Below are 12199 nucleotides of genomic sequence, written 5' to 3'. Positions count from 1 at the left end.
CCGCTATGTCTTCACATTTCTCAGTATGTGTTAATGGTTCTGGCTGGTTTAGCACAGCCTGGGAATGTACCATCCAACAGGCACTCTGTCCATCCTTTATGGTTGAAATCGTACAGTCTTGAGCTTTTCTACACAATTCTACAAAGATTAGAGCATTGTGATGTCAGTTGTTTAAATACTAGAGAAAACTTTTTCTAATCCTCTCTCCTGTGTGCCTCCGCAGTGTCTCTTGCTTTATTTTTCATCCATTCTCTATGATCTCTTCTGGCTAATCTTTTAACTTCCTTGTCTCGATCCGCATATTCTTGTTGCAGAATAGTTCTTTTACTGCTTTCTCATTCTTGTTGCTTTCTCTTCTTTAATTCTTTCCTCTATTCCATTAGCTTCCATGTATTTGGTTGGAGACATTCTTCTTTCTTAGATAGTCTCATTCCACATGGTAGTCCTGGATGCATCCTCACTTGCTTCTTTGAAAAACTTCCATTGTTTTTCTGTCATCCATCTGTGTCTTTAACTCTTCAAATCTATTGCTAAATTGCATCTTGAAATGTGCCTTCACTGTTGGATCTACTAACTTTCTAGTATCACACATACCTTCTGCCTTGAGTGTTGTGATTTTTTTGTTTGTTTTATTTTGATTGTCCCAATAACAACATGGTGGTCACTTCTAATACTAGCACTACTATACAGCCTGGTGTTCAACTGTGATCTTCCCTAGCACCTACTAAAGGCAACATGATCAAGCTGTTTCTGGGTGAAGCCATCATTTCATCTCCACGTCAGTTTGTCTTTCTTTGTGTGAAAATGCATAGATTGCATCGGACACAGAATTATAAAAACATTTTCCATTGTCAGTCTGTTCTAATATGCCATTTCTGCCCATAATGTGCTCAGATCCAGTATTATCCAATATTATCATCGCCAACCTGTGTATTTATATCTCCCATAGAGATAACAATATCATATTTATTGATCTTGCCAAGGACACTCTGCAACCTTTCATAGAAACAATCTTTGCCTTGTTCATTGCAATCATTCATTAGGTGCATAACACTGAACAAGTGTGACTTTTGCTTGGTTTGTCATAAGGTGAGCGGTCAGTATTCTTGATTGTGCAGGTACCCATTCCTTCAGTGCTGTAGTAGCTTCCTTGCTAAACTTAAGCTTCCCAATGTTTATCATCTTCTCTTCAACCATGCCTTCCAATGATAATTAGATGGGTCCAGTCCACCTCATCTCAGTCAGTCCAAGTATACTTAGGACAAAGATTTTCATTTCTCTGATAACTTGTGTCAGTCTACCTGTGATCTTGTCACAACTCAGTGGCCCCCTTCCTGAAGGGGTCCCTTGCGGAGGCAGATCAGCATTGTATGTTGCTAATGCTGTTGCAAGCATTGCAAGGCATTTTGGGAAGGGTTAAAGGTGTGAGTGTGGAGTGGAAGATTCCTTTGCAGGTTGCGAGAGGCCAAAGGGGGAGGAAGGGAGAAGAGAATGGGTTAACTCAATGCCTCAGCTCTCAGCTCAGCATGAAGATAAAACACTGGCTCCAGTCCAAGGTCACGGCACTCGAACAGACTCTATGCAGCCAAAAAACCTGTAGCCACATCTGCTTCTTACCCAACTCCAGCCAACCATGGGAAAGGGGGTCACCTGGGCAGGGGATCTAACATTCCAACTCCCAATTCTTGACTTACTTTTAGCTGTGAAGATACCCCATTTCACATTAAAAACTTCCTTGTGGATTTGATTCTCCAGCATCAGAATGTCAGCCAGATTTGCTGGTTGATCAATATCATCTTGTCTTACATCCAGCACATCATGGTTCTGCACAGTTGTTATTTGTATTTGCAAATCTGTGACAGATTCAACTTGTCTCCAGCATGTTTCTGTAACAGAGAGCATTTTTGTAAGACTCGTGGACTGCCTTTAGTTTGGCTCCTACCCTTTGACCTTTCTGTCTTGGGTGACCCTACCAGGAGTTCTACACCTGCCAACATAGCTCTCAGGGTACCTGGAGCACACAAGCATACGCACCACATCAAGGTGCAGTCCCTGGGGAAACTATAACTGTCCTCACACTGGAGGGGTGGTTATTGCATTAATGAGACCGATATAATTAAAGTGGTAAAACTTGTGCGTAGACAAGACTTCAGCTACCTAGTCTACAACACAACCAGCTTACACAGCTGAAAGATGTTAAACTGACTGATATTAAAGGTAGATGGGGGCCTTTGTGACTTAACTTTCCCAGCTGTAAGATGGGAATGATACTTATCCACCTTTAATAAGCATTTTGAGATCTACAGCCAAAAAGTTCCTGTAGGTGCCAAATATTTTATTATGATGCGTTAGTGCTAATTTATAAGTGTGCTCAAGTGACTGATTTAGTCAAGTTACAGATAAGAGATATTTTTTGTTTACCTCTCACTTTATATTAGGTCAGATATAACTTCCATGGACTTTTTAACTGTCTCTTTATAAAGAAGCTCCTGAGGACATGGATTAGAAATGCAGGAAGGGATCTGTCTACCTCCTTCCCCCCTCCAAAAAAATCCTCAATGAATATTTGTTCTGATTTTGAAACGGCGTCTCCCTGACTGTGCTCGTGCCCCTCTTTCATTCACTGCCTATGAATATTTGAAGCAATGCATGTACTGGCAGCAAAGCTCCACGGACCAGCATACTGTATTTCAAGTGACTATTGCAGTATATTCATGGAAAGCACATTTCTAATTGGTAATTGTGACTATTCACACCAGCAAGCTGACTCCCAGAGTTCCACTGGGCCAATCAGGAAACATAAACATTGTTACCTTATGTGTCCAGCTAAAAACAGCTCAAATTCCAAACATGGAATCACAAACAAGCTACAGGCCAAGAACTATGCCAGAAATTACTGGATGAATATTTTTGAATAAATTAGAGAAAATAACAATCTGTTGGCAGGCAATTCACAAACAGAGAGAGTGTGTCAAAATTAGTTATAGAAATGAGTTAATTGCTCAGCCCTGTTTGTGATATGGTCTGTAAGCATGTGATCAGATGAGTGATGTGTGCTGAACCAGACAGTCCGAGTAGAAAGATACATGTAGCTATGAATATAAATGTCTGTCAGAGAAGTGTTTTGATGCTCAGTGAGTCTGAAAACCACTGAGAAACGCTTCTTTGTGGTAGTCCCAGGGATTGCAGGGTCTCAGGAGGGTATAGGGTGTGAGACGAATGCTAGAAACATGGAGTGGGGGGAGATCTATAGCTAAAAGCATCTCTCTCTATGGCACTGCTCTGTGGGTAGGTGTGTGCAGTGGGATAATAATATTACCTAGCGTTTTCCATCCAATGATCACAAAGCATGGCACAGCCTCTAATGAAAGCCTCCCAGGACCCCTGTAAGAAGGGCAGTATTAGTAACCCTGTATTACAGTTGATGACACGGGTACAAAGAGCTGAAGATGCTGATTTTTCTATTGACGTGAACTGGATCTGTGACTGAGCATCACTTCTTTATTATCAGCCCTTCGAATCGGATGAGTTCAGAGGAGCCACAACTCCCATTGAAGTCAGCGGTGTTACACTAATAAAATAAATCCAACAGGATCTTCTAAGAGAGATGAGGCAAAAGGCCAGGTTTATTGTAAATACAGAGAAAGAGCAAGAAATCAGGATATGCAATTCAATATTATTTCACTACCATTCCTTATTCATTCACACACTCATTCATACAAGTTCTACAGAGTTGTTATAGTTACGAGCCTAGAAATTGCTCGTGGCGGAGTACTGGCCAGGTAGCCTGCACACGAGGGTGGAGCCGAGTCCTTGTCAGATGCGCATCCGATGCTCCTGGAGGGTGGTTGCAGAACCAGATTCAAAGTTTTCAGTCTTTAGAGTCTGTTCTTATAGGATGTTGTCCTTATACAAGTCTATGGGAATTGCTTCATCATGCTGAGGTTTGTTTGCAGTGATTATCAATCAGCAGGTGGCACCTCCCCGATGGCTGAGTGTCTGAGTGTTATCTTGTTCTTCGGAGTCAGGGGAGAGGGGAATGGGGGGATTTTGGTTTGCCCTCCGGGGGTCATCCAGTTATCTCCATTCTACGCATTCTTCGGCCATAGGAGATCACAGTTATAACTCTTAGGCTGGCACCTTTGATTTGCTACTTATTTATTTGCATCACACACATTCATTCACATTCATCCTTTATCTTTAAGTCACATCTTACACTTCTGTTTTATTACCTCCTCTTCCTTGACATCCTTATTTTATAATTCTATTTTCCAGCTGGGACAGACTTTAATCAGCCTATTTAACCTTTTTGATACAATAGTAGAAGACAAGCAGGATAATAAATGAAGGGGGTAAGGGATTTCTGCAAGACCAATTTCAGAGCACAGTTGTTTTTACAACAACTCTTATCACCTCCCCGAACAGACTCTTTGTCTGTGGATGTGTAACTTTTCACATAGAGATACAGGGAAGATAGTTTTAATTAGCTTGTCCTTGGTGCTCGAGCTTCTATATTCCTTTCTGTTGGCTTCATTTGGTTTGGGGTCTAAAAGGGGCTATATCTATACCTATGAAATCACAAAACCATCTATATATATACAACTATCAATATCTCAACAGCAGAAGTTGTGACTACTCAGCACCACAGAAAAATTAAGTCACAAGGGGCTTGTCGGAGGCCACTGGAGATGTGAGGCAGAACCAAGAATAGAACCCTGTGGACTGATTCCCACTCCTGTGCTGTAAACAGAAAACCGTCCCTCCTCCTATAAATACATCTCTAGTGCGCCTTGTGATACATGTGTCCCAAAATGTAAACAAATAGCAACACTGTAAGCTTGGAGGTTGAATAATCATGGATGAGAACTGGCTAAAGATCAGAAAAGTAATGTGTGTGTGTGTGTGTGTGTGTGTGTGTGTGTGTGTGTGTGTGTGAAGACGGAGGAGAGGAATGGAAAGTGGAGAGGATTAGCTCTCTGAAATGCCTTTGCCCACAGCAATTACTGTGGATTGCTATTGGGTGTCAGTTTGTTTACCAGTTTAATTAACAAAGATTCCCTCTGTCTGCCTTTCTCTCTGCAGAGGCTAAAGCAACTCACTTCCCCAGCGGAGGACTTGCCTCAGCCAAAGAAGCACCGGGCTAGCGTGTCTGAACCATTGGAGACCTCCAAAGCAGAATACAGGATCTCGTCCCCATCAGCCAAGGAAGTGCTCATAACCACAGAGAAGGAAACCCACTTGTAAAGCATATGGGAAAGGATTTTGCCTTTGCAGTCTGGTGTAATCCCCCCTCTTGTTCCTGAGGTGGCTTCTCTTCACACCTGGGACCATGCACTTTTCATTTTTCCTCTGCGCACCTGAGGCAGAGCCATCCTAGTCAGTGACTCTGGGACATCCTTCTCCTTCCCCAAGTTTATCAGGTAGTTAACTATGCAGACTTGGGACGGCAGTTCTTTTGACACCACTGGGACAGCTCTCTCCTTCTGCACCTGGGAAAGAGCAATGTGACTTCACCAGAGGCGCTTTAGAGCCCTGACACTGAAAAAAGGAACAGTAGATATAAAATAATGGGGAAAGGAAATTGCAAAGAGTAGAGAGGTTCAGAAGTAAAGTCAGGAAGGCAAAGGCACAAAATGAGGGGGTGTGAGCAAAAGGAACAAGTTAAATGGTTTATAAGTACATAAAAAGCAGGAGGCTGACAAAGGAAAGTGCACAGGTAGGTCAGCGACATACCAGGGAGAGAGAGCCAATCACACACTAAAGACGCTGCAATGCTGAGTAGCTATTTGGCTTCAGCTGTCACTCAAAGGGTGAGTGACAGGATACTTAACATAATCCTAGTTAATGAGGAAAGGGAGAGACCACAAGACAGACTCAGGATGGAACAGGCTGAAGGATATCTGGGTAACTTGCGCTAATTCAAATCAACATGGGCCAGTGAAATTCATGCTAAAGAGGATGAAGCTAGCAGAGAGCTGGCGATTCTTTCGGGGAGAGCCTGGAGTGCAGGGGAGGTCCCACAATACTAGTCAAGAGTAAACATAGCACATAGGGGGCAAAAGGGGCTACAGGAATTACACACGAGAAAGCTTAACTGCATTGCCTGCAGCTGTCTAGAAGAATTAATAGAGACGTCGATAGGCCTGTTTCCCTGCTACACTGCACTTTGTTGTGTCATTTATACCAGGGCAAGTGATACCACATCAGAATGGGAGCTTTTTACACCACTTTGCCCTGTGTAAATGTCCAAGTGCAGATAGGAGGAAAGTTGTGGAATGGCCTGAAAATATGAGATCAATTGTTTCCTGTGTTCATTATTTTCTCCTTCCCTTGTGTTAATACTGATGTGGCTTTTACTTGGAGGGTTGCTATATGAGTTTCAATAAGACAAATGTTGCCTCACACAATGTTCCTCATACAGCTTGCCCTAGCAACAGTCTGAGTGCAGCAGCTGTGGCCAGCCTGGAAAACTGAAAAATTGCAAATGTGCAATAAGACTGCTAAAATTTGAGCAGATGCCCACTGAGCATGCTCAGAAGTAAACTTTTCAATTGCTTATAACTGCTCTATTGTTATTTCACTACCACCTCTTCCCTCCCCCGCCCCCCAGCAAGCAGAGCACAAGTGCTCGCAGGATTATGCCTAGGCCAATTTTGTTTTTTAATTCCAAGTTTTAGGCTTCAGCAGTTTTTCTTGAAAAAGTGTGGTACAGTATTAGAGGGGGAGTGTGTATTTTAATCTCTCTCCAATAATTCAAGTGGCAGAAGGAGAAGGTTGGTTTTGTAGCTCAGGCACTGGAGTGAGACTCAGGCTATTGGAGTTCATTTCCAGGCTGTGACACAGATTCCTTCTGTGTCCAGGGGCAAGTCACTTAAAGTCTCTGTGATTCATTTTGTAAAATACGAGGGATAATAATACTTACAACCTCCCTGATATGTTGGGAGGATAAATTCATTCATGTTTGTGGGGTGCTCAGATCTGATGGTGAGGAGGCTGTGGAAACACTGGATAAATGATCATCTTTGCACAGAGACCAAGGGTCAGATTCTGATCTGAGACTTGTTGGCTTAAGTGTGTGGAGTTGTATTAACAGAAATATCACCAACGAGGAAATGATTCTCCTCTACTCACCAGTAGGCAGACCTTGGTTCGCCACTTTCACGTTCGGGCAGCTTCAGTTTAAGAAGTCAGAGGGTGAAATGAAAATCGTGAAAATGATCTCTTTTGTGTTTAAATAAAATTTTGATTTTTTTAATTAAAACCAAAAAGTGTTCCGTTTTTCCTTTTCTTCCTTTTTCACCCTTTGTTTCTTTTCCCCTCCTCCCTTTCCATTGGCAAAATGGAAAAGAGGGAGGAAAGGAGGTGAAAAAGGGGGTTAAAAGAGAGAAACTGAGAAGCCAAACCCCACAAATTTTTGCTTAAAGAAATTCACCAACATTTCTACTAAATAAATAAATGAACAAACCACACCAAACCAAAACAGTTCTTCTAAAAACCAAACCAACCCCACAAACAACACGCCCAACTTCTAAACTAAAATGTTAGTGAAATTTTCAAAAGTGTTGTAGGTTTTTGTGTGTGTGTGTGTGTGTGACACCAGATGTACTTTGTGGCCGTGCTGGAAGGAGTTAATACCCCATTTCCCCTGCCCCACCCCCTTCATTAGTACTGAATCAGAAAAGGAGATGGGCTTTTATAGGATTGGAAAAACTTTCCTCAGCCAGCATCCTCGCACACTCATCTGTTCATGGGAGATCTGTTATGAGGTTACATCTGGGATCTTGTCTTCACCACGAGAAAAAGGTGTGTTCTTAACTTGAGTGAACTAAGTCAAGGTAAAATTCTAGTGTGGACAAAGAAGTCTGTGGTATTCCCATGAGCTAGCACATTAAGTTAAAAGCTAACCTCCCCTATAGTCTTTACCTAGACCTGCTGGCTCGTGTGAAAACTGCCAACTGGCTTGTGTTCACTAGGCTATTACCGTGTGTTAGTTATCAGCTGTTAGCTAACTTGAGTTATCATCCCTTTCTTCCTACTGTAAAGGTGGAGCCTGTAAGTCTAAGGACCCAGTGAACAGGGTATTCTGCAGCAGAAGGCAAGAATCCATTGGCAGGGGCAGCAGAGGGAGAAGTGGGCATTGCTATACATTTGACATGTCCTCTGCTGAATGTAGGGAGTTCTGGGTCCATCAGCACAAATTACCAGACTCTGCTGTCAGAGGGGACCATGGGAAGCGAGGAACCCAGTGACAGAGCAGGCTGTTTGGTAGGGATCCACCTGTCAGGAGGCTGGCTACTCCTCATTTCCATCCAGTTACTCCAGAAGTGCTGGGGAAAGGGTCCTAATTTCAGAGTTTGGGGGGGAGGGGTGTTTGTTAGCAGTAAGTTCCCACCTTAAAAGTTGGTTTACAGCACTTGTATACACAGAATATGCCCCCATGTGCAATATTTGTTCTTGTTTTTCATAGACTTGTGTATATTTTGGAAGACTTTGTACTGAACAATACTCTTAACAATAAAGGTGTTTCGTCAGACTGTTCTTGTCTGTGCAAATGGGTAGGTGAGTGGGAGGGTTAATCTCCAGCTAGTTGTGCTCCTGTTCAGTAATCCAGCTGGATGCCCTGCTGATAGAACTGGATGGAGATGGGTGGAGAGCTGAGTTCAGTCCCTAGGTTTGGGCTCAATACCCAAAGTTGGTGAAACCCCTGAGTGACAATCCGAGAGGTTAAGGTTAATCAGGTGAAATGCCTGATTGGTTGAGTTTTAAGTTAGTTTTTATTAGCCACTCTTCACTGGCCATAGGACACAACCTATAGATGAGACTTCTCTCCTCAGCCTATGAAGAAAACTGCAGTTCATTGTCTTGGGCACTGGAAGGAGGTGTGACTTTTTACTAATTCCTGTTCCTGGTTTCCAACTGAATTTTGCTGTCATTTTATGCTTCATTTGCCATAGTGTCAGTTGTCAAGGTAGCAGAAATTCACCCTGGGGAGAAGGGGAGAGCAGAACCGATTCTTGCAATGCTTAAAAAAAAAAATAATCAATAGATCCTAAACCCTCAATTGCTTTGGAGTACCAGCACTATTCTGTATCCCCTACTGTGAGCCTTTTCTGCAAAGGAGGACATTTATTTTTCGAACTGTCTGTTCTGTGGAGGGGGTGCAGGCTCAGGGCTTGGGCTGAGGGGGTTGGAGTGTGGGAGGGGGCTCTGGGCTGAGCCTGGGGTTGGAGTGCAGGAATGGCTGAGAGGTGCAATCTCTGGGAGGGAGTTTGGGTGCAGGAGGGGGCTCCGGGCTGTGGCAGAGTTTTGGGATGAAGGAGGGAGTACAGGATGCGGGGTCTGGGAGGGGGCTCAGGGCTGGGGCAGGGGGTTGGGGTGCAGGAAGGGTGTGGGCTCCTGCTAGGCGGCACTTACCTCGGGTGGCTCCCGGTCGGGGTGCAGTGGGGCTAAGGCAGGCTCCCTGCTTGCCCTGGACCCACACCGCTCCTGGAAGTGGCCAGCATGCCCCTGCGGCCCCTGGGATGGGGGCATGTAGATCAGTGCCTTGCTCCTGCCTGCAAGCACCACCCCCACAGCTCCCATTGGCCGCAGTTCCCCCTTCCCCGCACTGCTGGACTTTTAGTGGTCAGAGATCATGATCGACTGCAGAGGCTCCAGGATCGACGAGTTGATAGCATTGGTGACCACTGTTGTAGAAGCTGTGAGCGTGGTTATGAAACGCAGACACTGTACTTTCCCCTCCTGCAGACTCTCAGAACTACAGTAGTTTCCATTATAAGGCCTGGTTGCATCCAATGCAGGTGGGAGGGGGGCTACCACCTTTTAGGAACAGAGAAATTCGCAGGCTGGAGCGGAACAGTGGTCCATCTACTCCATGAGGCAGTCTCTGCCAGTGACCAGCACCAGATGCTACAGAGAAGACATATTGAAGTACGTGAGAGCGTGGAGTGCCACTGGCTGCAATGGGTCAGCGAGCTACTGAGTAGATTGAGTTTGGTCGAGTTCACAAGCTCACGCTTTATTAGTAGCTGACACAAAGTTTTAGCTCTCACACTGAAATGTCCAAAAATCCTAACTGCCATGCTTTGTTGAAGGTGCCAGTTATGCTCTTGTTGGTCTCTTCTGAGGCTACCTCTCCTTTCTGTGTTCCAGGCCTGGTCTGTATTACAAAGGTGGGTTGATGTAAGTTGTCTTGCATTGACCTCTTTGTACATGTGTCTATGCTCAAATTTGTCTCTGGTCGATGTAAGTGCCTCCTGATGGTGATGCAGTAAAACCACCTCCCCACACAGCATGCAGCCATGGTTGACCTGCTGAGGTCAATGCAGTGCTAGTGTAAACACTGTGTGATCTGTGTCAACCCTAACAGTCCCCCAGCAACCATCCCACAATGCCCCACTGTGACAGTGGCCATTCTGATCGCAATTTTAAACTCCAGTGCTCCCCACCTGAAAGTCCCCTGTGTGTTTTTGAAATGCCTTTTCCCTCTTGCCCACCTTGGTGAACACACCCAGCATCTCCCCCTGGTTGTGTGCAATGGCACAGCCAACCATGCTGGCTCCAGACACTAGACGCAATCCTCCCTGGAGTAGACAGGAGATGGTGGATCTCCTGGGCCTGTAGGAAGAAGAGGCTGTGAAAGCACAGCCATAGCACCATGGACCTCTACAAGCAGATAGCACAGGGGATGAAGGTGTATGACAGGGATCAGCAGCAGTGCCACATGAGAACAAAGGAACTTCGGCAGGAATACCAAAAGGCCAGGGAGGCCTCTAATAGATCTGGTGGTGCCCTGCAGATCTACTGCTTTTTTATTGAACTGCCTGTCATACTTGGAATAGACCCCACCAGAAACCCATAGGCCACTGTGGATACCTCGGAGGAGCCTGAGCTAGAGACCCCGGCCATGAAAAGTGAGGAGAAGGAGCGGAGAGACTTAGCGAGGAACTCCAGCGAGGCTGTGAGCCAGGACCTGTTCGAGACTCCATCACAGAAGACAGTCCTGCCAGGTAGTCACTAATGAGCCTGAGAACGGGGAAGCGAATTTGAGTGTGTGTGTGTACATGCATTTTCCCTTACAGTCTTTACACTTAATGATGGCACCCAGCTCATCCACAAGTTAACAAAACACAGCTATTGGAGACACAAGGTAGGTGAGGTAATATTTTTTATTGGACCATCATCTGTTGATGGAAAGATCAAGTATTCAAGCTACACAGAGGTGTTCTTAAGGTTTGGGGAAGGAAATTAGAGTGCCTGAGCTAAATACAAGTTGGAACAGATTGTTAAGTAAAAGGGGTAATGCAAGTTGTAGGAGGCCACTTGAAAAGAAGTAGACAATTGAGGGTTACATTGTCATGCATAAGAGGTTTGAAGTAGGCAATTAAAGGTTAGCAAGCAGTGGGGTGTGTTACAAATTGTTGTAATGAGCCATAAAACTGGTGTCCCTATTGAGTCCAGGGTTTTAAGTGTCTAGCAAAGTTATGAATTTAATTCCTTTGAGGAAGCAAAGAGTACTTTGTAAACGTACAGCAAGCGCCACACAATTTATAGGATCACTAAAATATACCTAGTCCTATTTATAAAAGTACAGCAAACACCAGACAGTTCCTAACAGCACCCTAATATTCAGACCAGAGAACACTCCAAGAAAGAACATTGCTGTGAATGACCTTAAAGTGCTCATTCAAAGCCTCCCTTAGTTGCACAGCTTCATGTTGGGCTCTTGTAATCAGGGCCGGCTTTAGCAAGAGCGGGGCCCGATTCCTGGGGGCGGGGCTTGCTGCAAGCCCCGCCCCCAGGACCCGAGCCGCGCCGCCGGGGGGGCCCGAGCCGCGCCGCCGGGGGGGCCCCGAGCCCAGCCGCGCCGCGCCGCAGGGGGGCCGGGGGGGCCCCGAGCCCAGCCGCGCCGCGCCGCAGGGGGGCCGGGGGGGACCCGAGCCCAGCCGCACTGCCGGGGGGGCCCCGAGCCGAGCCGCGCCGCGCCGTGCCACCGGGGGCCGGGGGGGCCCCGAGCCGCGCCGCCGGGGGGGCCGGGGGGGCCCCGAACCGCGCCGCTGGGCGGGCCGGGGGGGCCCCGCGCCGCGCCGCGCCGCCGGGGGGCCCCCGAGCCGCACCGCGCCGCCGGGGGGGCCCCGAGCCCAGCCGCGCCGCGCCGCAGGGGGGCCGGGGGGCCCCGAGCCCAGCCGCGCCGCAGGGG

General features: G+C 46.2%; 1 protein-coding gene across 1 annotated transcript in view; it reads left to right on the top strand.

Moving 5' to 3' along the window:
• Nucleotides 1-8526, top strand: part of LOC101935733 (sodium- and chloride-dependent betaine transporter-like) — a 42920-nt gene extending 34394 nt beyond the window's left edge. The window contains exon 14 of the mRNA XM_065582120.1: nt 5083-8526. Coding sequence (XP_065438192.1) covers nt 5083-5244 — 162 coding nt within the window. The 3' untranslated portion in view covers nt 5245-8526. The remainder of the gene's footprint in view (nt 1-5082) is intronic.
• The last annotated feature ends 3673 nt before the right edge of the window (nt 8527-12199 follow it).

Source organism: Chrysemys picta, chromosome 1, assembly GCF_011386835.1.
Source record: "Chrysemys picta bellii isolate R12L10 chromosome 1, ASM1138683v2, whole genome shotgun sequence".
Lineage (NCBI taxonomy): Eukaryota > Metazoa > Chordata > Testudines > Emydidae > Chrysemys > Chrysemys picta.
Note: the sequence above shows the minus strand (reverse complement) of the source record. Positions and strands in the feature narration are given on the sequence as shown.